The 27,311-nt window shown below is 34.1% G+C and overlaps 1 protein-coding gene across 11 annotated transcripts in view; it reads right to left on the bottom strand.

Annotated features, from left to right (window-relative positions):
• LOC106878768 (irregular chiasm C-roughest protein) overlaps positions 1 to 27,311 on the bottom strand; it is an 898,223-nt gene that overhangs the window by 47,524 nt on the left and 823,388 nt on the right. For 9 of the 11 annotated variants that reach the window (XR_016241876.1, XM_089352175.1, XM_089352178.1 and 6 more), the window contains one exon: positions 18,699 to 18,850. The exons of the other annotated variants lie outside the window; for them this stretch is intronic. Coding sequence is in view for 8 of the 9 variants with exons in the window: in XM_089352175.1 (XP_089208301.1) it covers positions 18,699 to 18,850 (152 nt within the window). In the remaining variant the exon portion in view is untranslated. The remainder of the gene's footprint in view (positions 1 to 18,698; positions 18,851 to 27,311) is intronic. 11 annotated transcript variants of the gene reach the window in all.

Here is a 27,311-nt window from a genome sequence, read left to right as displayed (position 1 = left end):
GAGCATAAGCCCCCATAGGGAAGGAATGACAAAAGTGTGACATTCATACTCTTTATTATAGCACAACATGGACAATGAGGTGAGAACAGAGGCAAGATTAAATGGGGTTGCCACTGCAGTAGCAGTAGAAAAGGCAGAGTAAAGAGACACTATGTTTCTGGACCAGAGTTTAAAATGTGTTGGTCAGTGACTTCTTGATAATTAAGCAGGCAACCTTAATTCATAGCAAGCATGGTTCTTGCTCAATGGCTTTTACTATGACACAGCATATGCATAAAGTCAATGGTGGAAAGGAAAGTAGGTGATTGATCTGACCTGCATGTATTACTGGTACATATGTTACTAACTCTAGAAAGATAAAATAGTTATGCTGAAATAGATAATAATCCTTCATCCTATATTCTTAATTGGTCAAGTTTTATGTTTGATGGTGAGAATCATTTCAAAAGTCAAGCTATTCAAATGCTACATTTTGAACTTATTGATAAGTTTGATTTCTTCAATGAAAGAGTCTTTATCAATAAGTTTTTTCATTACACAGAATATTTTTCATGAGTATTGACAATTCAAAATAAGAGAGCAGAAACTGAAAACCTGTTTCAAAAAATATTTCATTTTAAAGCAAGATCAATCTGTGTTTTACTTGCAAATTAGCCAGAGCTATACAAAGGGATGGGATATAATTTTTTCCTGTGAGGATTGCAATGGAAAAGATACTTGCACTGTCAAGATTGCTGTTGTTAACCCATGTGAGTTTCTCTTTCGTGAGACTATTACACAAATTCAATAGCAGAATGAAGTAATTCTTTGTATATTAGTATTTTTAGAAGTATAATTGTATGAGCTATTTCTAAAACATGATAGCAGCCTTAACTTAATTCTACTGAAGAAATGATCAAGCACAGACATAGAATGAGTAAAACAAAAGGAATGGTTTACTCCTGAGGTTATCCAATATCAACCAACAAATAATTTGATTGGAGGTTTGTTAATATAATTGCAGAAATATGAAAATATGACATTTGGAAATTTGTTGAAGTGGAACCCTGATATCAAAGAGTAGCTTTCACATCATTCCAGTCAGCAACATTATTAAAAAATGGTACATGAATTTCTGACATTCTTCATGAGGCACACTAGTGATTTGGTGAAACATGAGCAGCCTGCCTTAATCCAATTAATGTACAGACAGACAGACACACACATGTATACATATATTTATATATTTGTGTATGTGTGTGTTTGTGATTGTGTGTGTGCTTGTGTGGTCAAGTGCAATAGTTTTTAAATGAGCTTTGAACATATTTATTTCTAACATAAACATGGTACTAACTTGAAATATATGAGTATATACTGCTGCGAGTTGTGTATCTCAAAGTAAAGCAACATATATACAGGGGTTGGGCAAAATAATGGGAACACCTAGCATCATAGAATCATAATTTTGAAATATCTATAAAAACTGTCAAAAGCTTGTTTATTTTATGTTTTTTTTATTTATTATTAGTGTTGCTTAATATGTTTTGATAAAATTGCTGTTTCTTTTCAGATATCATCAGAAAAAGGTAATTAAAATTCATTAACATGACAGATCTAATGGACTTACAAAGCGGTAAATTGTTGGTGCTTATATGGCAGATACTAGTGTAATGAAAACACCTGAAATGTTTGGTGTATCAAGCAGTACTGTCTCGAAAGTAATGGTAGCTTTTGAGAAAGAGGGAAAAACCTCCTCGCCGAAACAAAACTCCGGAAGCAAACCATAACTCTCAGAGAAGGACTGTCAGACTCTTACGCGAATTGTTAGAGAGGATCACAAAAGTACAGCTCCCAAAATTACTGCAGAGCTTAATGACCACCTCAAGAATCCAGTTTCCACAAAAAACTGTTTGCTGGGAGCTGCACAAAACCGGATTGCATGGGAAGGCTGCAATCAGAAAAACACTACTTTCAAAAACAAATGTTGCAAAGTGTTTAGAGTGGAGTAAAAACTGACAGAATTGGTCCCTAGAGCAGTGGAAGAATATTATTTTCTTGGATGAGTCATCCTTTACCTCATTTCCAACCACCGGCCGAGTATACATGTGGAGACAGCCAAAAGATGCATCTGACCCAGACTGTCTTCTTCCAACTGTTAAACATGAAGGAAGATCTGTGATGATCTGGGAGGGGCTATACCTTAGAAATCCACTGTCCCAATGGTTTCCCTTCATGGCAGAATTAATAGTCAAGACTATTTTATCAAATTCATCCTATGGTTGTGGAACTGTTTCTGAAGGAAAACAATTCAAACTTTGTACAAGTTCATACCTCATTGAATTCAAGGTGTAATTACTGCCAAAGGTGGTCCTCCCCTATATTAAAATAAATTTGTTTGAAATTCTAAGGTGTTTCCATTATTTTGTCCAACCCTTGTATATGCACACACACACACACACACACACAAACATGTGCATACATGCAACACATCATAACTATGCTGCAACTTCTAAGTTGACCTTAATGCAATCTTTAATAATGTCTTCTTGATGCTTGACTATGAAATTAACCAGAGTCTGAATGGTGTGACACTGACATTCAGAATTCAAACATCCCAGAAACATGGTGGCTTCAATCAGTAGCTTTCTGATTGTTTACAAAAATTAACTTGGTTAAGAGATGCCTGTTTTGAATCACTCCTTAAAGTAAATCTTTACAACTTTCTCTGCTAAGATTGTTGAAGCAATATCTAGATTAAAGAAGCTTGGAGTTGAAACAATGCATTTAGTTATCCACATGAAACACATTCAGTTGCCAACCATTATACTAGACCAGTTTTGGCTTCTACAATAAAATATTTTTCTTTGTTTATTTGAAATTTTTTAATCAATGCTGTTCTTAAAGTGTAGCAAAATCAGATATATGCACACACTCTCATATATAAAAGCAAGTGACTACATATTCATACATACAAACATGAGAAAAGAACTCAATATGAAGTGCAGAGAAATATAAAATTTATAATGTTACTTTTTTTTATATACGTGCATGTTTTTGTGTATGTGTTTGTTATATGTAAGGTAAGCACTATTATATATCCCGATCTAGTTTTTGTCTCCTCAGCCTTTTGTGCAACTCTACATGTCAATAGTTTGAGTACAGTTGACAAAAAGGCTAATTGAATGGCATCTAGGCCTGGATGTATAAACCTGCTTACCTTACATAGATCAAACATTGCACACTGTTAATACAAATGTGTTTAAAGCTGATTAATATTGGTTTCTTGAAAGACAATTGCTTTTGTGAGAAACTTGGAGTAATAACATTTAAAACTGAGAATGTTTGAAATACACCCATAAACACTTTCAAGCAAGTAAAAACCTGTTCGTTATTTATTTATTTAATTTTTTTTCTCTGTATTTCATGCTTTATTCAAATTCCAAATCTATCTATGGTTATATAGAATATTTGATTCTCTATGCCAATATAAAATGTCACAATATTTAAAAAATAAAAATATTCTTGAGAATGACTTTAACTTCATTTAGGAAACATTTTTTTTATGCTTTTCTTTTTCCCCTCTTTGTTGGCTAGATAGACAAACAAAATCGATTGGAAGAATATGAGAAGACTGTTTGCAAATGAGTATATTATTGGTACCGTTTACTGTTTTTTGTTTTTTTAAATTTCATTTGCTTAAGTCATTTTTCAAAGGGCACTTCAGATAACTACATTGTGATGTTTACAGTGTGTCTGTGTGCATGTGTACAAAAGTATCAAAAAATGGATGTGAATGTGATAGCACACAAGGTGATAACTGCGTTGGGCTAATATAACTATGAAATTGCTAAACTTTTGTTAAACTGGAATGTGTTTTTTATTGAAATTTCACTGTATTTGTTTGTGATTTTCTCTTTGACAATTGACAAATGCTTTCATTTTTTCTTCTCTAACACACAGATATATGCTCTGACACATGCATTTGTGCATGTGTGTGTGATGCATACACACACACACACACACACATATTTATATGCACACAGACATACATACACAGACATACACACACACACACACACACACATGTGTATCTTTTATTGGAATTTATCATATTGCAAGCTGAAAAGTCACAGCCATAAATTTTTAATGCAAAATAAAGAAAAGAAAGCTGGAAAAATTTTAATGAAAAACTGAAACATCCACAATTCTTATTTTAAAATGTTTATGTGGCATGACATAAGAAAGGACAAGCCCATGACTTCTAGTCTTTTTCAAGCAAATGACCCATATTTTTTTTTTTTTAAATATTTGTAAGAAAATATCTCTGACACCATTTTGGGAAGCTTGTTATATTTCTGATTGCAGTTTTCATCTGCAAGGCATATATGATGTGATTGATGAACTCGTTGGGAGCATTTAGCATCTATACAAGATTGTTATTATTATTATTACTAGTAGTAGTAGCAGCTGTTGTAGTAGTAATAGTAGTAGTAGTAGTAGTAGTAGTAGTAGTAATAGTAGTAGTAGTAGTATAGTAGCAGAAGTAGCAATGAAATCATCATTATCATCATCATTATTAATAGTAGGTATTGTGTTTTTGTCGTTGTCATATAATTGTGCTTTCTTTCCGATTTCACATACTGGATTATAACTGAGGCACTAAATCACGCCAGTGGATGGGGAATGGGGGGGGGGGGGAATGGGCTTTGTCTGACCTCAATGTTTTACCCAGTCATTTAGCAGTGTAAATGAACGGAACTGAACTGAATTAACTTCAGCTGGGAATTGAAACTGAGTCACAAGCTCAGCTTACTAAGAGCTTATTTTGGCTTTACAATTCATGCTGTGTCACACCACTTCAAGCTACACCACACCTCTATTGATTTAGGATAATATTGATTATGAAACAAATTACTTTTAAAATCAAATATATCTAAAAATTAAAAAAAAAATGAAAAAAGACTGCATTTTTGTAAAGTTTTTTTTTTGTTTTATTTTTTTAAAGATCTTCACATTATTGCATTAAAGTTTGTAATAGACTTATCTTTTTTTTTTTATTTTGTTTATTTTTGTTGTGGCTTTTGTTGAATCCAGATATGAAAAATATACAATTTCTATTTACAGACAATTTAATTTTTTTTGAAACATAAAAAAAAAAAAATGTTTTTTTAGAAGCATACACAAAGACACATTAAAAAAAAATAGGCTACATATCAGCTACTAAACAAGAGAGTGAGAGAGAGAGAGAGAGAGAGAGAGAAATTACAGAAAGGATATTCGCAGACTTGATTTGAATACAAGAAAACACTTTTTTTAAGATGTCTGCCATTTTTGCAATTAAGGGGTTAATGAGACATAGAGGAGGTATATAATATTGATGATGGCTTTTTCAAAAAAATTGAAAAATCAAGTACCAATAGAAATTAATCACAATCATGAGTGCTTTGATGAGTTCTAGTAAAATCTGACAAAAAGTAAAAGATTTACGGATTCAATGAAGAAAAATGAAATGAGTATTTGTTTATTTATCTATTGTTGTTGTTGTTGCTATTATTATTATTATTATTATATAGTCTTATTATTATTCAATATTTTTTAAATTTCTAATGCATGCTTTCACTGAGTGCTGTTTGGTGCCTTGAATATGTACAGTTTTTTTCGTTTGGTTAGATTTTACTTTGTATTGTGCATGTGCTGTGCTTAAGTGATACCATTTTTTTGTGTGTCAGGTATATTTGTAAATCATGGGCTTTTTTTTTATGTATTTGTTTGTGTTTTTTTTTTATCATTCCTGAAGCACTTATTATTTATAGGGAGTGTTTCAGTTTTCAGGCCCCCACATTCAGGTTCTCTCTGTTTCCATATCTTTATATTTAGATAATTTCTCTTTTTTTTTCTTTTAGAGACTCAATATCATCTGATGAGACAACAAGATATTGTTGTTATTGCTTTTGCTATTATTATTAGTTGCTATGTGAAATTTACATGAAACATTTTTTTTGGTTTTAATTGCAGATTTTTTTTTTATTGCTTTGTATTTTTGGTGTTTACTTTCTATTCTCCTTGCAATGAAGTTATTCATTTATATGTTTGTTTTGTCTTCAATTCTAAATTCTTATTTTCACAAGTATTTAAACACTAGATGTGTGCAATCACAAATATATCATCATTTAACGTCCATGTTCCATAATATGCATACTTACAAATATACTTTATATAAAACACACACGTACGCATGCACGCACACGCACACACACACACACACACCCAAAATCAGAGTTTAAAATTTACAAAAAAGTCTCCAGCAGGATATTATGTAAGAAAATATAATCAGTGGAATGACTGATAATAGAAATGTGTCATTATTCCTTTTTAAGAGAAACATTCTTATATTTCATGTCATTCATTCTTGCATCAGAAAATTATTGGATGTTGGAACGAAACCAAATGCAAAGAAATCTCTGTGACTTTGTTAAGTCTGTGGCACAAAGCATGGGGAACTCAATTCCAGTGTCTATGCAGTCAAGATAATCAATGAAATACATTTAACCATTGCAAGACCCCGTTTGCTCTTGTAATCTTCCATAGTTTTCCTGTTTTATCTATTTATTCTTTCACTTGTTTCAGTCATTTGACTGTGGCCATGCTGGAGCACCGCCTTTACTCGAGCAAATTGACCCTAGGACTTATTCTTGTAAGCCTAGTACTTATTCTATTGGTCTCTTTTGCCGAACCGCTAAGTTATGGGGACGTATACACACCAGCATTGGTTGTCAAACAATGTTGAGAGGACTAACAGACACACAATTATATGCATGCACACATACATATATATATATATATATATATATATATATATACATATATATGACGGGCGTCTTTCAATTTCTGTCTACCAAATCCACTCACAAGGCTTTGGTCGGCCCGAGGCTATAGTAGAAGACACTTGCCCAAGGTGCCACACAGTGGAACTGAACCCGGAACCATGTGGTTCGTAAGCAAGCTACTTACCACACAACCACTTCTACACCTTTATTTAATTATTTATTTAATTATTTTTCATCAATATGCATTCATGAAAGAAAATAGCTTCATTGAATATTTGAATTTTAGAGTGATCAAATGAGGAACCCAGTAATTCTCTGGTAGGCTTATTAGAGAATCAGACAAAATGCTCTTTACCGAATTCAGTTCGGCTGAGAGTAACTTTGTCTTTTGTTCTTCTGAAGGTGATGAAATAAAGTACTAGTCCAGTGGGGATGATTTAGAAATAATCTTGAGGGCATTGTATAAACTACTTTGTGATATTTCTTTCAGCTGAGGTAGCTGTGGAGATCTTAATGAATATCTGACAATATGGCATCTTGTAAAAGAAGGCAATGAGAAATCAACTCTATTCTCCTATGAAAATTCTTTGATAAGCACATTGTATTTGCCAAGGAAGTAACTAATGGTTGTTTATCAATTTGACGGTATATGTTTGGCCCCAATGTTATCCCTGACTGAACAACTGATGATCAGAAGCATTCCTGTTATGAGAAGTCTATCTTTTTCCTATGTACAATGAACGTACGATCATATAATTCAACATAATTCTTTTTTTTTTTTTCTATCATGACAGGATATGAAATTAGGAAAATGTTATTTTTAGTAAGTGACTAAAATTGATTTTCATTTACTGATCTAAGGTCCTTGGAATGAGATTCTGGGGACAGGCTGGTGCATCTCTACAGTGTTTGTTATGCCGATGTAGGGACAATTTTGTCATTCACTTTTGACAACCAGTTCATTTCCAGCTTCATGTCCTGATTAAAAGCAATATGGCAAAGATAAGGTCTCTGAGTTCAGCCTCTCTTACTTTAGTGACAGCAGAAATTTTACAAGTTACCATCAATGAGATTTGGGGTGCAGATGTCTGGGATGTTGCTGTCAAAAGCTTCTTCATTCAGCATTGCAGATAATATCATACTGAAGAGTATTGCCATTTTTATGATTAACTTTGGACTTATTTTCTTCCTGGTAGTATCCATTTAGCAGAGTGTACTTGATGTGTTTTATTAGGGTCCCAAAACTAGGGTTTGTTTTTTTATCCTATAAAACTAAAGATTCCTTACTACAGTGTGATGTGTTCATTTAATCAAAGCAATGTGACTAACAAAATGAACAAAAGAAAAAGTGAAGACAACAAACAGGGTGGGTGGGTGACAAAAGAAGCAAAAGCATGATGGTAAAGAAAAAGAAAGAAAGAGAGAGAGTGAGTGATGGGGATTAACAGAAGTGGATAAATGGTAAGAGGGAAGTCAATAAGTGGTCCAGGGCAAAGGGCTGATAGTAGAGTGCGAAGGGCACAGTTTAATAGATTGGTCTCATGATGGGAAAAAGAGGGAGAGTGGTAAAGATATTAAGAGGAGGGACTGAATATCGGTGAATTGAATGCCAAACCTCATTTCATAGGAAGCTTAGAGCAATGAATAGAATAAACGGTGAATGAGAAAAAAAAAAAAAAAAATTCAAGTTAGACCAGTTCACAGCCTGCATAGTATAGTGAATAGGGGAGACCCACTATTATCTTTACTTACAGCAGCAGTATGGTACAGTGACTAGAAGAAAGGGGGGGGGGGTGACAGAAAGAAGCATGTCATGTGTGTGTGTGTGTGTGTATGTGTGAAGTGATATCAACATTTCCACAGACTAGTTATGGTTAATAAAAAAATAACTTATTTTTTAAAATCATTTCCTTTGAAATAGTCACTTTCTGCAGCAATAGACTGGGCCCCAGCATTTCTGCCACTTTTAGAATCCAGCCTAGAAGTTGTTTCCTGTAAGCGAATTGAAGACTGAATGCAATTTGTTCTTGATGTTGACAATGTTACAATGGCAACCTTTGAGCTGCATTTTCATCTTGGGGAAGAGACGAAAGTCTGCAAATGCTAAATCTGGCGAATAGGGTGGGTGCAGCGATGATACCATGGTGTTTTTGGTGAGAAACTCACAAGTGAGGAGAGCTTGGTGACAGGTGCATCGTGATCCTGAAGAATCCATTTCTTTGCAGTTCACAGATTCAGTTCCTTTTGCTGAATGTCCTCCCTCAAATGCTTCGTCACCTTCTAGCACTTGTGCTGGTAGCACGTTAGAAAATCATTCGAGCGAAGTCATTGCCAGTGCCGCTGGACTGGCTCCCATGCAGGTGGCACGTAAAAAACACATTTTTGAGTGTGGCCGTTGACAACACCGCCTGACTGGCCCTCGTGCCGGTGGCATGTAAAAGCACCCACTACACTCTCAGAGTGGTTGGCGTTAGGAAGGGCATCCAGCTGTAGAAACTCTGCCAAATCAGACTGGAGCCTGGTGCAGCCTTCTGGCTTGCCAGTCCTCAGTTAAATTGTCCAACCCATGCTAGCATGGAAAGCGGACGTTAAACAATGATGATGATGATAATGATGATGCCAATGATTGTCCTCCAATAATCTTCATGCACAACCTGATGACCTTTCTCCACATCTCTAGGGGTGATGCTCATGGCAGGTCTTCCAGATCACTCATCATATTCCAGGGATGCTCTTCCACTTCTGAAGTCTCCTTGCCACTCAAAACATTGTGTATGACTTATTGCCTCATCACCATAAGCTTGCTGAAGCATGTTCAATGTCTCTGTAGTAGACTTTCCAAGTTTAAGACAAAACTTTATGATGGCTCTTTGTTCTAACTTCCTGCCAATGACAAAAATCACAGACTACGTCATACACATGATCACAAAAACACAAATTTCACAACTTGCAAAGTAAACACAACAATGTCAATTGGCACACTGCCCCATGAAGGTCACTGCTAGCTCTCACTGCACAAGCAACCATGTGCTGCCATCTGTTTGTGCACTACAGAACTAGTCCGGGAACCTTTTTGGTACCACCTCATGCATGTGCAGACATCTTTGTGTCCATGTCTGTCCCACCACTACCAGACAGCTGACTGCCCTCTTCCCTGCAATGTACCAGCTTGGTAAAAGAAACTGACAGAACAAGTACTTGACCTTCTCCCACCAAAAAAAAAAAAGGTCAGAGGTCAATCCATCTGACCTCAAGGTAGCACCCCAGCATAACTGCAGTTATGCAGTGACTGAAACAAGCAAAACAAATTGACCACATATGTGTGGGAATCGATTCGCACATGTACAAATGACCATTTTCTTTTCCATTAGGGATGTTTATATGCCCTAATATTAGACTATTTACTATAGTCACTATACAATGAATGCTTTTCAATCCCCATCGTTTCATAGTTCAAGCAGAATTCACACATTTAAGTTGCATGGAGTTACTTTCTGTGCTAGAAATAACTGAAAAATCTCCTTCACCACTATCAGATTCCTGAAAATAACAGTGATGAAAATATGTTTAAACATCTCTTTTCTAATTAGTAAAGAGATGTGTATGCAGTGACGCATTTTTAGGTGGAGGTTTTGAGTCTTATTAAATATTTTCAGTCTTTATTTGACTACACAGGGATAAAAAAAAAGTTGAAAGATTTTAAGATCCCTCACTGAAGGACCTAAGCAAGATGTTTCTATGTCAAATCTGTTTGATTTTGTGGTGCTCATAGCTTTTTCTGTGACTGTAGTAATACATGGGGGGGGGGGATGTGAAATGTTTAAGGACACAACATTAGGCCACACACCTTCATGGCAGAATAAATAGAGGTCATAGATTAATTTCTTACAGTTTTGAATAATTCTATTTATGTACGGGGTTCAAATTCAGTCATGGTCAGCTTAGCTTTTCATCCTTTTTGGGATCAATGAAATAAAGTTTTATTGAAGTAAAATGGTCAATTTAATCAACAAACCCCCTCTTCTCAAATTCCTCACTCTGTATCTATTTTGTTAGAAACTTTCAAATTTAGATCTGCCTAAGTCACTACTCAGAGTTTTAGTACTGGAAATCTACTCATCTTGCAGTAAATATTATTATTCTACTGTACCTAGCAGTATTGAGTGAAATGAACCAATACATCTAATTCTACAACCATGTCAAATTGCCATTCCCCCATCCCACCTACACAGTTTAGAGAGAAAACACAAACACATTTACCCACAGAACACAGGAGAAATATCTTAAAATTATAGTATTAAAACCTCTATTTTTAAGTTTCAATTGATATACTGATTCTTTACATTCTGATTTCAAATCCTGTCTAGGTTAGGTTTACTTTTCATTCTTCAAGGGTTAAAAGAAGGATCTGTCATGCATTGGGGTTATCTTAATCAAATTTACTATTGATTAGAAATTTTGTATCTCAAAAAATGGACAACAGAGCTTTATTGCATTGGTACAGTTTGTGAAAGACATAATTTCTCAAATTATTGTTGATGTAGCTGAGCTGGTTAAGGTTATATATTCTAGCCATTATTCTTTTATTCATACATAGAATATTAAGGAACACATTTTCAAATGTATAAGATTGTTGTTAGTATTAGTGGCTATAGTTTTTTTTTTTATTTGGATTCAGGTTAGTTGTGTTCCAGCAGACTTATGCTCAAATATATTCCAACACTGACCATCCCAGCTTTTATTCAAACAGTGTATCTATATCTTCATCTTAATCACCATCATCATTTTAATGTCAAATGTTTCATGCTCACATGGGTTGGAGAAAATTTGCTGAAGTGGAATTTCTACTGCTGGATATCTTTCCTATTGTCAACCCTCACCTGTTTCCCAGTGAGTTAACATTTACTATGGCCAGACACGTTTTTACAGAAGATTCGAAATGAAGGACAATGAAGGGCACTACATGCATGGCAGTGACACAACTATTATGCAAAATCAAGGCAAGGAGGCAGTAACACACATGCGCATATATACACATATACACATGGGCACACACACACACACATATGACAGGCTTCTATCAGCCTTCACCCATCAAACTCACTCACAAGGCCCTGGTTTTTCAGGGCCACAGCAGAAGACACAAGCCCAAAGTGAGATCAAATCTGAAACCATGCTGTTGAGAAGCAAACCTCCCAGCACACAGCTACGTCTGTGCCTCTTAGCCATGCTTTGCACCATTATCTAATCTAATGTACTTGATATAAGTAGCTAAAGTTGTTGTTCATCCCTGGGTCAGTCATTATTCACAAGACATGTGATTACAGATCTTCCAAGCTTTGACTACCACATCTTTATTGTAGTTTGGGGACTGTCCAATGTGTTCTTTCATTTCAAAATGATGAAATGTGTAATTTCAGAGACATTTGCCTGCTTTTTCTAGCAATTTGCATGACCACAGAGACAAACGCAAATGCAAAAATACATATACTCACATATATCATCATCATCATCATCGTCATCACCATGTAATGCCTGTTTTCCAAACTGGCATGTGTTGGCATGGTTTCTACAAGTGGATACCTTTCTTAATGCCAACCACTTTTCAGAGTGGACTAGGTGTTTTTTTTTTCTACATGGTAACAACCCAAACGAGGTCACCAAGTAACTTGGAAAACAAAATCACTTCAATTGAAGGGAGAATAGCATCAAAGAGATGACTTTGTGCTGGGTGTTGAGAAGTAAAGTATGATGGAGGGACAAAACAGGTGTCTTACTGTGGAGGAGATACATAACTACATCAGTCAGAAAAGAGAGAAGGAGAGAGAGAGAGAGAGAGAGAGAGAGAGAGAGAGAGAGAGAGAGAGAGAGAGAGAGAGAGAGAGAAAATGGTGAAGTTGGGATGTACTCTCGGGTTACTGCGAGAGGTGAAGTGGTACAAGGATTGGATAGGGTAAGTGTGTGGGTAAGTTGATGAGAATGCAAAAGGAGGGTGAGAGATGGCGGGGAAGAGAATACAGTGAGAGGACATGAGCAGAGGGTGTGGTCGTCAGGAGTTGTTGGGAGAGATTTATTAGGGACAGAATGTGCACAGGAGCAAAGATATAAACAACATGCCTTTAGGGCCTTATTTTGTCTTCAACGGACAGATCTTCTTAAGTACAGCAAATCGTCAGTCATCTTGGTTGTTTGTCATTTCCTTTGTGAGGCTCTGAAAGGCATTTTTCACCACTTTGTCCCCCACTTTGGGCTTCCTCTCTTCTAGGTTCCATCCACATTTTGGTGAATGTTACTCCTTCATGCAACCCTCCTCATCCATATACATCTCATGACCATATCAATGCAGCCTCCTCTCTTCCACTCTACACCTGATGCCTCTTATGCCCAGTTTTTCTCTCAACACACACTTTGTCATACATGCATACTGGCTTCATTTCTTTCAAGCCTCCACATGTCCTCTGCATTCACAGCCCATGTTTCATTACCATGTAGCAGTGCTGTTTGTACACAAGCATCATACAAACTGCCTTTCAATCTGAGAGAGAGAGACATTATGTTGCCAACTTTCTCCATCCTATTCTTATTCTAACAAATATACTTTCAAAACAACGTCTTCCATTGTTAATTATGTCACCTAAATAACTGACATTATCTACTAACTCTAAGCACCTTCCCAGCCATTTGGGGAAGTCTATTTCCTGTGTGTCCTTAGTATTCATTGCTCCTGCACATCTGTCCCACACAAGGTTAACTTACTTTGTTACTTCCTGTGATTCTACTGCATCCCTTTGTCCACACTTTCCATTGGACTCCCCACATGTAATTTCTACCCCTTTTTCCACACATCGACCAGGGTCATTTTCATGAAAGGATTAGTAACCTGTCTGTTTTCCATTTTATTAGAAAATTGGTCTCTGCTAAGTTAACCCTAAGGCCCTTCCGCTTCCACACCTACAATTTCCTTTGCACACACACACACACACACACACACACACACGTATGTATTTTCCACTCCCTGATGTAAGAAGTCAACTTACACATGGCTTCTGCAAGATGCAGTTTGCTTCTTGTCTCCCTTTTTGTACAATCTTCTCAAGACATTACACTTCTCTGTGACAGGAGTTAGTTTTACTACACAAAACAAACATCTGTTTGGGGCCCTGAACTTAACTTTGAATTTAGAACATGTTTGATAGTATTTTCAGTGATTTTAGAGCAGTTTGCAATGGAGAGTTAGCTAGTGTGTGTGTGTGTGTGTGTGTGTGTGCACGTGCACGCACAGAGGTGTGCATGCATGTGTGTGTGTGTGTATGAAAATCTGTTAGGTTTTCTTTTTAAGCTTTCCAGTCAGTGAATGCATGTTTTCTAGGTTTTTATTTACTTAGTCATCATGGCTGTGACCAGGATGGAACACTTTTATGAGTATTCTTAGCAATTTTTTTTTTCTAAAAACATTTTATACATTATTTTTTAAAGTTTTAGCTGCAATTGAATTTCACCATTTAAGAAAAGGGTGGATGAGGGTGTAAATCTTGATAGCCACAGTATTCCTTCAAGGAGCATAGAACGATGCCATATAAATCCCTTCTAATAAAGGGGATTTATGGTGGATCTGTTAGTTTGATGCAAGTTGGTAAAAGAAGAGTGGAATTAAGAATATAGGGAGAGACTGGCCTTGGTTAAGAAAGGGAGATGTATGGGCAAAAGTCCTGTATGCTCAAAAGTCCTGAGTTCAAATTTGTTGTGGTTGGGTTTTTCTTTCGTTGTGTCTCTGGAATATAACATGTTATTTTGCACTGCTTTAATTCATTTGTATTTCAGGGAATTTGTACCAAGTCTCATGAGAATGTTGTTTGTGATAAAGCACTATCCTATAGAAAGAGTAGGCATTAAGGTGAAATTGATTTTTCATCTGGATCATGTTATGAAACCAGAGCTAAGACTGTACCTTGAAAGTTCTCAAGGCTTTTAAGGGTTAAGAGATATTTAGATCATATAGTGAAAAAAAAGTCAAGAAGAATATAATACAGTAATAGTACACCTAAGGAGATTTTAGTTTGGTGTCAGTAGTGCTGACAACATAGGAACAACAGTTCTGAGGACATGGCATTAGTCAGTAGAGCAAAAAGGTAGACATTAGTGTAAAACATTAAGCTAAGTATATAAAGAAAGTATCTAATGTAAAGATACTACAGTTAAGAGCTTGAAGTAGGAAAAGTGCAACTAGGAATCCAGCCTGAGTTAGGTAAATATAAACAACATAACTAGAAACAGGAAGTTAGTTGAAGTGTAATAATTTTTAGCATGGAAGATACATTTCAAAATTCAGAGGAAGTTGTGTGGTTAAAAAAAAAAAAAATGATTTCAGGCAATCAGTTTTGAATATCTATCCTGTACTGAAATGGCCTTCCTCTTTGCAACATACTTGTAACATATATACTATATTGATGCCTTTTACAATTTCTGCTTGTAAAATAACAAAGCTGAAGCATATTTTTGTATCCATTAAAACTATTTGTTATTTTAAGTCTTACTTGCATGTGGCTGAGTGAATATTGCATAGAACTTTAAAATTGCTTTCATCTGATTATAATTAAAGCTTAAATATTGAAGCTATGCTTTTCAAGGTTTTTACCTGCACTTATTTAAATGTTTAAATACAATATTTAACTTCTAGCACCCTACAGATTAAGATATATAGATACATGAGGATTTTGTGGGGGATGAATGTATATTTTATTTATGCTTTTAGTAGCTCTGAGAAATATGATTCTCTTTACGAAATATTTATTTTGTCAAATAATAATAATAATAATAATAATAATAATAATAATAATACAAAAAGTAATAATAATAATAATAATAATAATAATAATAATACAAAAATGCAAGAATAATAGTAACAATTTCTGAATGCTTCTTTGAAGCATCTGAGCCAACTGACAGACTCCACCATTATAGCCTGAATGCACGTATTGATTGTAAAACAAAATTATTAGTTGGATATCATATAATACTGGATTAATGAGTTATCTTCGGATATAATGGAAAACAAAGTCATTGCAATTAACTATAAATTAAACCTCCTTGCTCTAAATATAACTGTATGTGAAGAGAACTGTAGTCCAAACAAACATAGTAGATGGTTGGGTGGGGGTTAATATTTTTTCCTCTAATTCTTTATAATTTTTGTGCATCGGCAGATTAATTACTTGATATAAACAACCATAATGAGCTTAATAAAACGATGATGACATTGTCAAAATGCATATAAGAAAAACATAAGAAAACAAATGTTATATTGATACTTAGTAAAATTGCACAATTTGCTGACATAAAGTGACCTATATCTAACACAGAAATGAGGGTCAAGGATATTGTCAATTCCATATCTCTTCCATTACTTACCGAAATTTTACTAGAACAGTACATTCAAAAAACAAAAATAATAAAAAAAAGCAATTTCATTCTACATTTTTTGGAGGAAAGAAGTGTTAGGTTGACTCTGACAATGCTTGAACTGTGCACTGTTAAATCTGCTGGATACCAAATTAATTAGGAACAATAATCTTACTATAATCACTGACAACTTTATACTACTATTTCACTCGAAGAGTGGACATTTTTATGACATTTCAAAACATTGGTGGTATATGGACCGTTCTTAGATGTAAAATATCTAATAATTGTTAAAATTACTCTGTCTACATGAAGGGAAAGATTGTGTATTCCATCATCTGGGCACTATTAGACTAGATAAAGGTTTGAACTATTATCCATTTGGTCCCAAGTTCATAGCTTGTTGCTGACATCTTGTGTTACTGGGTAAGAAATTTAGCCCTCAATTTGACTTGGTTTAGCTCTCCGGAGATAATTTTACCCGAAATTTTGGGAAATTTTCTTTGCCTTGGTAGAAATGTCTTTAATCTATCATTTGAATAAAGAACTATAACCTACAAGTTATCTGTTTGCCTTGTTTTAACTACCTGGAGAATATTTTCCCTGGTTTTCTGGGAAATTTACTTTCTCAGGGGAAGAAACATTGCTTCATATGTTAAAGGCTGCAATAAAGACCTAATATCTACTTACATCTATGGTATGTAAAAAGATAACATAATACTAGAAAATACAAGTATACTAATTAAAACTGAAGAAGGTTGCTCTGTAGAGAATGAATTTGAAGCACCAGAAGTCACAAAAACTAATTTTAATGATAGTCTAAAGAATTTGAATTTGCAGAAGTATATAATAATGAGACAAAGTGGTTTGCTATAGAACTGCTATGGTGAAGTCTGTTGAATAATTTTGAAAAAAGTCTCTGCTCATGTGTTTCTATGTGTATGTGCATATATATATATATATATATATATATATATATATATATATATATATATATATATATATATATATATACATATACATGCATACACACACACACATATATATACATATGTACACACACACACACACAGATGCATATATTTGTATACACAGGATTGTTATAAAAAGTAAAGCTTGTACATTAATGAAATAAATGCAAAACATTAAAAAACTTCAATAAAAAATAAAATAAGTCCCTAAAAAATTCCAGTTTCTAAAAAATATGTACTTTGCCATGTTTATGAGATGAAGCTGTCCTTTAAGTTGTTGGTCAAGACCTTGGCACAATGTAATACTGGTTTTAAAAATATAAGTTTGGGACAGTTCTCGGGTAATTTCTTTTAAAATTTACTCTTTTTAAAAATGTATTATACACTTGCACATAGCAAAAGAAAATTTAAATATTTTGTGAAGGTGGTTGTGAGTGGGGAAGGGGACCAACAATAACCAGGTTATCAAAAGCCAAAAAATAAATAAATAAATAAATAAATAAATAAATAAATACAAAACTACATTTTTCTTCTTGAAAAACGGTGTTATTAAACAAACCAGTTTTGTTCTCTTTTTCATTTTACTACCCTTTTTTGGTTTGATTTATTCTTTCACATTTCTTTATAAATCATAATACAATTATTACATGCTTACATGCAGGTATTTGCTTTTCACATGAATATTTTGTCTCCATTTTGACATCACTAAACCAAACTGTTAGAGAACTATGTTTTCTTAAGATTTCTGTTTGATCTTACAGGAAGCAGTTAATAAACCAAAGCCTTGAAAATAACGGTCATCTTGATATTGTTTTTTTTTTTGGTTTCCTTTTACTCTCTCTCTCTCTTAGTCTTTTAATATTTACATTATATACATATGCACACACACACACATATATAAAATTATATAATATATACATATATAATATACATATCTTATACATATATATATATATATATATATATATATATATATATATATATATATATTTATATATATACACACATATATATATATATATTTATATATATATATATATATATATATATATATATATTTATATATATATATATATATATATAAAATTATATTATATATATATATATATATGTATATATATATATATATATATATGTTTAGACAAATGCAAGCATTTATAATTTTATGAAGAGATACAATGCACCTGAACATCAGGACATGCAATCAAGCATGCATGCATGTTTTAGTAATAGTTTTTATTTATTCATTTATTATTATTATTATTGTTGTTGTTTTTTTTTTTCTGGGGGTACAAGGGGAGCTTTGTTCCTTTTCTATCGTCAAAATAAAAAGGAAAGAGGGGCAGCATTAAGACAGACAGCCAGGAAAATGCAGCCTAATTCTTGTTAGTTTTTGATATTAAAGGATTAGTATAAAGCTTCTGTGGTTTTGGATTTTTTTTTTGTTAGTTTTTGTTTCAAAGAGAGCTGCCCAAAAACTGTGTCATACCAGATAGGTGTGGTAATGTTGAGAAAAGCGTACCTTGGAATTATAAACTTCATCGAAGTTATCTGAATAACGGTAAAGGTCTTTGTTGTAGTCCTGGCGCCATTGTCCCATCAGTGTTGGTGATTCTGATTTTACATCTTTCTTTTTCTCCATAGTGCTATCAGAATCTGTATAAGAGTCAGCACCTAGCAGAAAAACGTTGCAGAAAAAAAGCAGTAATAAATTGGCTTAAAAAATAAAAAAAAAAATTGGTGCAGCATTTCTGATTAGTAAGGAGTTAGGAATATGCTGTAATAAAAATCGTTATTATGTTTTATATATATATATATATATATATATATAATATATATATATGTATGTTTGTATATGTATATATATGTATATGTGTATATGCATATATATGTACATGTGTATATAATTATATTCATGTATATGTATATGCATGCTTATATGTATATATGCGGATGTGTGTGTGTGTATATATATATGCATACACACACACACACCACAAAACCTTTTTGAATGATCAACACAGATTCCACGGCCCCATGCTTTGAAATGACTAAATATGAACTGCTATTGGAACTTACACACCATCTACAGGAAACTTCTTTTTTAACACTTCTATACACCATTTTCCTCAAATAATGGAACTACAACTGCAATATCTTTATATATCTTATTTCTGTTTTCATTCTCTTATTTCCCCTCTATATTCCCTATCTTTTCTACAATAATTCGAACTCAAATATTTTCTCACACCGTCTCTGATGAAGGGATATCCATAATATCCCAGAAACAGCTGTAAGACTATTTCATTATAAATGTCTTGAAAACTCATCACAACCTTCGATTTGTTATCTCATTCTAATATTTATAAATGTATATATATGTATATGTGTATTAATATATATATATATATATATCTATTTATGTATATGTGTGTTTATATTTATGTGTGTGTGTTTATATTATGTATGTGTGTGCGTGTGTATGTATGTATATATATATATATATATATATATATATATATATATATATATATATATATATATATGTATGCATGTATTTAATGGGTATGTTGAAAGGTGTAACATAGATACAGATTTCCAAATATTAAAGGTAGTCTTCATCAGGATGATGTTCTTCATGTTGTCCTAGAACTGTCTAACTCTGGTTTGAAACATACTAGGAAAGATTTGCTTAAATTTTTGGATGAGTTTAATTTGTCTATAACTTTCAACAATAGTCATAAAATTGCTATCATTCATGATTTAAATCCGGCTTGATATTCTTTCTGTAGAGCTAACAAATATCTCAAATACATCAATATGCGATCTTACCATTCTAGATCTGTATTGCATAGTGTAATAATAAATATTTCTATTGGAATTTTCTACCCTAGCCACTAATGAAGCTATATTTAATAACCATAACTCTTATTATAACCAAGCTATGCCTGCTAATAGCTTTATAACTTTGGTAAACATAATTATGACAAGTGTAATAATATCAACAACTAGAACAATAGTAGAAATAACAATAAATCTGTCAACACCAAAAATACAGACAAATACAAATCTGTTAGCCTCAAGAAGCTATGCTATGAGCAATATTTTCATTCAGAGAACTTAGAGGTGGTGTTGTCTCAAAAAGTTAACCTCTAATGTCAACTTTCAAGCTTGTCATGCCTCAATGAAACAAAATACGCACCAGATCTTGTTACCCGAGTCAACAAGGGTTGCACATCCCAGTGAGGAACCAGACTGGGTGTGGAAAAATCAGCTATTGGTTCAAATCTTCCTGAAACACAGGTGCTGGAAGTACCCCACAACCGGAATATTATAACAAATGGCCATCCACACTCATCATCAAATAACCAAAAGAAAAAGAATGAAAAACGGTCAAGAGGAGATAATAAAGAAGTTCTTAAGGCCTTCTATCATGTCATGCATTTCCCCACAAATAAATCTAATACTGAACAAACCTACCTAAACTGGAGAGAGAAGAACCCTGAAGTAAGATCCTACATAGACAGTAACAAACTTGCCAATGTCAGAAGAAACATGATGAAAAAAAATATTACTAACTGAATTAAAGATTGACCAAATTAAACAATCAGTAAGGGATAAAAGGAATTCAGTTGCAGCTAAAGATATGACTGAGGAAATAATTATAGACCAACCCAGATCTGATAAAAATGCAGTAATGATAGAAAGAGTCAATGTAACTGATAAGCAAAGTGAAATCCTCTCTGAACCAACCATAAATTACTAAGGCAGATGAAAATCAAATAGATGAAGAAAGTCACACAGAAATCGACCCAACTGAACATGATTGAATGGTGGAAGATTGAAGAAATCAGTATGAATGAACGTGACAATCTTCCAAAAATTTGCAACTCTAGCCAAAAACTGAAAGTAATTGGTAAAATCCACCTTGCACTTAAGGATATAATTTCAGCTAATGCTGTTGATGTTGCAGATCTCAATCACCTGTACTATGCATCTGCAAAGATCTCAATGATTCTCTGCGGTGAAAAGATTAGAAAATGACAACATTCTCACAAAAAGCCTATTTGGCAAGAATGTATTCAACACGACATTCAGCTACTTAGGTCTGACGTAAAATGTTTAAAAAAAAACCTTAAGTTTGACAAGAATATCAAACCAACAAAAATCTGAAAATTAAAGAAAAAGATATATGAAAACCATACTTGACATCGATACCACCATAGAAACTATTAAGGAAAAGGCATCTGCTAAAGCTGCCCCCATAGCATGGTATGAAAAGCAGGTTAGATTCTTCAAGGACAACAACATGTTCAAAAATAACCCAAGAAATATTTACAGGAAGATAGGGAAAATACCAATTACAGTAAAGTCTGTCCCATCAAAAGAAGAAGTGCAGGAATTTTGGAATAAAATCTGGGCAGAAGAAAAAGCATACAATAAAAAAGCCCCTTGGATTGATAGAATATCTACTGACTTAGACTCCTTAGAAGAACAAAAAGTGGGAGGGTATCAAGGTAGAGAATGTAAGATCTGCTCTCAAGAAGTCAAGCAAATGGAAGTCTCCAAGGAAGGATAAAATTCCTAACTTCTGGTTGAATGCCTTCCCAGAGAGTCATGAACTGATAACAAAACTTTACAACAATGTTTTGCAGCAACCTAATATGATTCCTTCTCAGCAAATTAATGGCTTTACATTCCTACTTCCAAAAAATGATGAAGAAACAGATGAACCAAAAAATTATAGACCCATAACCTGCTTAACAACAATGTATAAAATACCAAAATCTGTCTTCACTGAATATACCTATAGTTTTTTAATAGAAAGTAGTATATTCCCTAATGAGCGAAAAGGATGTAAATGTGAGTCCTATGGTTGTATAGATCAGCTACTGATCAATAAGATGATCTTGGAAGATTGTCACAAACAACACAAGAACTTGTTGATATCTTGGATAGACTATAAAAAAAGCTTTCGATAGTCTACCACAAAACTGGATTAAGAAATGTCTGGAAATTTATAAAATAGCACCTACTCTGTGAAACTTCTTGTCTGTAAGCATGAGATTATGGAGGACCACACTGACTTCGAACAGTGACAATGAATCTTTCAATGCTGGAAATGTAAGAATTTCATGTAACATTTTCCAGGGTGACTCTATCACTACTCCTCTTTTGTCTAGCCTTAATACCTCTCTCAAATGCTCATGATGTACAATATGGCTAAAAGATGTTTGATAAAAATCTAAATCATCTCTTTTACATGGATGATTTAAAGCACTTTGCAAAAAATGACTAACAATTACAGGGCTTGCTAGCAATAGTTAAACAATTCAGTGATGACATCAGGATGCAATTTGGCCTTGATAAATGTGCAAAAGCTACCTTTATCAAAGGAAAAATGATAGAAACCTCCAACGTTAATCTTGACCAAGGATTGTCCATCGAACACTTTGCAAAAAGTACGGGCTTGACAGAGCAGAAAAGTGGTATGAACATAAACCTGAAGGCATCATCAAAAACGATAATGCAAAGATCCTTTGGGATTTTATGATTCAGTGTGACCATGAGATAGAGAATAGGAAACCAGACATAGTGTTGAGAAAGAAAGCAAACGATGCTGGATCATAGATATAACATACCTAGCTGACAATAAGGTATGCGATAAGGAAGAAAGTAAAGGCAATAGATATGAGAGGTTAGCTTGGGAGGTGAAGCAGTTGTGGTCGATGAAAAAGGTGGTAGTAGTACCAATAACTGTCGGAGCCCTGGGAACAGTGAGTAAAAATCATGAGAAGTACATGGAACAAATAGGGGCTGCAATAAGGGTGGAGTACTTGCAGAAAATAGCACTGCTTGGAACTGCTTGAATACTCTGGATGGTGCTCGATAAATACGGGATGTTACTTTAGTTCACTGGTAGTGAACAACGGACATCGTAGTACATCTCCAGGGTTAGAAGCTGTGCAAAGGCAATAAATAATAATAAAAATAATAATAATCATATTTCTCACCTTAAACTTGGTGATTTTATTCCTTATACACTTGCTATTACTGATTCAGCAGCTCTCCCGGCTGATGTCTATAGTACTATTATTAAAATTAATGTGGACCATGTTTGTGGCAATAATATTGTATGCAGTGATAATAGTAGCAACCACATTAGCTATATTAAATGATAGCAACAAAAAGATGCATATCAATATGACTATTCATTTTATTCTTAGCGATAGTTGTATTCAAGTGACTAATAATGATAGTCTGTGTAGTCACAACATGAATAACTGTATTTTGGCTGCTAATAATAATAGTTCAAGCCATATAAATACTAGTTTAAACTTGAACATGAATAATAACAATAAAAGGACTAACAGTTATCATAATTGAATATGGAATAAAAATAACTGCAGCCGGAGAATACCTGATAAATGCCCTTTGAATGGTTACTGCTAGAGGTATATATTGTTCACAAATATGCCATATACACAATAGAAAATAAAATTCAAATAAGATATATATATTGGTTCTTCTGTTAATTTTAAGAGGCACTTTTTAGCCACATTAGTACATACTTTAATATTAAATGCAAAATATTCACTTCATTAGCGAATCATAAAAGAGCAATCAGTATACACTGTAAGGTGGTTGGCATTAATAAGGATGTACAAATTTGGGGACCATGCTAAAGCTGACACAAGAGCTCTAGCCAGTTCTGTGCCTTGGTGGATCTGTCAAATTGGTTAATCAATGCAAACATGTAAAATGAATGATGATGATGATGATGAAGTGTCTGTCAGCTTCAGTATAGCTTTTATGACTGGGTGTCCCTCCTACGTATGTCTGTCTGTCTGTATGTATGCATGCATGTATATAATTTGTGTGTATGCACATATATGTATATGTGTATAAATATGTGTGTATATATACATATGTGTGTGTGTGTGTGTGTGTGTGTGTGTGTATAAATGTGTGTGTGTGTGTGTATATATATATATATATATATATATATATATATATATATATATAGGGAAACAGTTTGCTTAGATGAGATACAGTTCAGTTTTATGCCAGATAGAAGCACCACTGATGCTATATTCCTGGTATGGGAACTGAAGGAGAAATACCTAGCCAAAGATAAATCCCTATACTTGGCTTTTGTGTAATTGGAAAAAGCCGTTGATAGGGTCCCCTGATCCCTTATCTAGTGGGCGATGTGGAAACTGTGGATTGACAAATGGTTAATAAGGGTTGTACAGACCCTATACAGAGATGCCGTTAGTAAGGTTAGGGTTGGCAATGAGTATAGTAAAGAATTCCGGGTAGATGTAGGGGTTCACCAAGGATCAGCCCTCACCCCCCTTTTATTCCTCATAGCCCTCCAGGCAATAACTGAGGAATTCAAGACAGGTTGCCCCTGGGACCTCCTCTATGCTGATGACCTGGCCTTCATAGCAGAATCACTACTAGAACTAGAGAAGAAATTTCAGGTGTGGAAACAAGGTTTAGAATCAAAGGGCCTTAGAGTCAATGTTGTATACACCAGAATTTTAGTAAGTAGGAAGGTGAACACATCATGCACCCCTTCAGGTAGGTGGCCTTGTTCAATCTGTAGATAAGGTGTAGGTAGAAACTCCGTAAGATGTACCCAGTGTAAGCTATGGACACATAAGAGGTGCAGCAACATCAAAGGAAGGCTAATTGGGAAGGTAGCTTTCATGTGTGGCAGATGCACAGGAGCAATAGACACCACAGATGCTAAGAAAACAGATTCCATCACATGCCAGGGGGAGAAACTAGAAGTAGTTGATAGCTTCCACTACCTAGGTGACCAAGTCTGTAGTGTGGGGGGATGCTCACAGAGTGTTGTCACTAGAATAAGAATAGTCTGGGCAAAGTTCAGAAAGTTTCTACCTCTACTGGTGACAAAGGGCCTCTCGCTCAGAGTGGAAGGTAGATTGTATGATGCATGTGTGTGAACTGCTATGCTTCACAGCAGTGAAACATGCGCCGTGACTGCTGAAGACATGCATAGGCTCGAAAGAAATGAAGCTAGCATGATCTACTGGGTGTGTAATGTCAGTGTGCACACACGACAGAGTGTAAGTGCCCTGATAGAAATGTTGGACATAAGAAGCCTCCAATGTGGCGTGCAATACAGACGTTTGCATTGGTATGGTCATGTACTACGGATGGACGAGGAGAGCTGTGTGAAGAAGTGCCACTCCCAAACAGTGGAAGGAATCCGGGGTGGAGGGAGACCCATGAAGACATGGGATGAGGTGGTGAAGCATGACCTTCAAACGTTGGGCCTCACAGAGGCAATGACAAAAGACCGAGACCTCTGGAGATATGCTGTGATTGAGAAGACCCGGCAAATAAAGTGTGTTCACAGCTGTAACCTACAGCAATATCACATAACCAGCCCATTTAAAAAGTACCTTGGATCGTAGGGTGATGTGCCATGCTTGAGGAGATCTATTGAGTCAAGTACACCGAAATCAAATGGAAATTGTAGTTGTGATCTCCATGCTGGTGACATGTAAAAAGCACCAACCGAATGTGGTCATTGCCAGCCCACTCTGCCCCCTGTGCTGATGGCACACAAAGCGCACCCACTACACTCTCGGAGTGGTTGGTGTTAGGAAGGGCATCCAGCTGTAGAAACACTGCCAGATCAGACTGGAGCCCGGTGCAGCCTCCTAGCTTCCCAAACCCCAGTTGAACCATCCAGCCCATGCCAGCATGGAAAACGGATGTTAAACGATGATGATGATGATAATGATATATATATATATATATATATATATATATATATATATATATATATATATATATATATATATATATATATATATATATATAAATATATATATATATATATATATATATATATATATATATATATATATATATATATATTACAGGGATGTACTTGCATAGCATGTGACTTGATCTGAAACAAAAACAATTGCAGTGTGGAAGGTGTTTATAAGCCATTTAAAAACAGACAAAAATCCGTGCTGCATCTTGTTGTTTATATATATATATATATATATATATATATATATATATATATATATATATATATATATATATATATATATATATATATATATATATATATATACATACATATATATATATATACATACATATATATATATACATACATATATATATATACATACATATATATATATATATATATATATATATATATATATACATATATATATATATATATATATACATATACATATATATATATATATATATATATATATATATATATATATATATATATATACATATATATATATACATACATATATATATATATATATATATATATATATATATATGAGGTGGGGCTGAAAAGTTCCTGGCTTTAAGGGCATCATGAAACGCTTAGCTGGAGGCCCAACCTTCCAAGTTCTTTTACAGGGTTTAGAGAAACTGAAGGATGATGCAGTAAGTGTGTGTATCTGAGAGGGGAATATGTTGAATAAAATCAGAATTCACTGATCTTCCTGTTTTTTTTTTTTTTTTCCCAAAGCCAGGAACTTTCCAGAAACCCATTCTTTTATTCCCATGAGATTGAATAAGGATCTTTGCTACCCACTCATACAAAAAAGTGCAAGAGCCAAATTCCAACAGTGAAGGCCAAGGAGAACTGGTTGATGAGAGCAAAGGAGGCTCCTGAACAAGATGAAGCATCCTATTGAACCAGGGATGATCTGCAACAATTTTGTTCCTGGTGGTTAATTCTATGATTACATAAAGAACATATTTGGTTTATTTCCTTTTTTAGTGGAGGTTGGTTATTTCCATGTAAGTTTGCATATAAATGTGAATTACACTACAGCACAGGCATAAGACATAACATGACATACAATGCTTTGGTTTGGAGATTAATGGTAGGAAGGGTATCCAGTTGCAAAAAAAAAACAAAAAAAAAACATAAAGCACATCAAGAAATATAAAGAAAAAAGCAAAATGAATTCTTCAACAAGAACTTATCTGATCCATACTATCACAAGAAATCAGAATTAAAAAATAACCAAAATATTACAAACACACACATATATTTATATATATACTTCTCTTCCAAGCACACAACTGATTTCCTGTCCAC

This window comes from Octopus bimaculoides, chromosome 5, assembly GCF_046866305.1.
Source record: "Octopus bimaculoides isolate indiv1 chromosome 5, ASM4686630v1, whole genome shotgun sequence".
In the NCBI taxonomy this organism is placed as follows: Eukaryota; Metazoa; Mollusca; class Cephalopoda; order Octopoda; family Octopodidae; genus Octopus; species Octopus bimaculoides.
The sequence above is the reverse complement of the archived record's forward strand: the minus strand, read 5'-3'. Positions and strand labels throughout refer to the sequence as shown.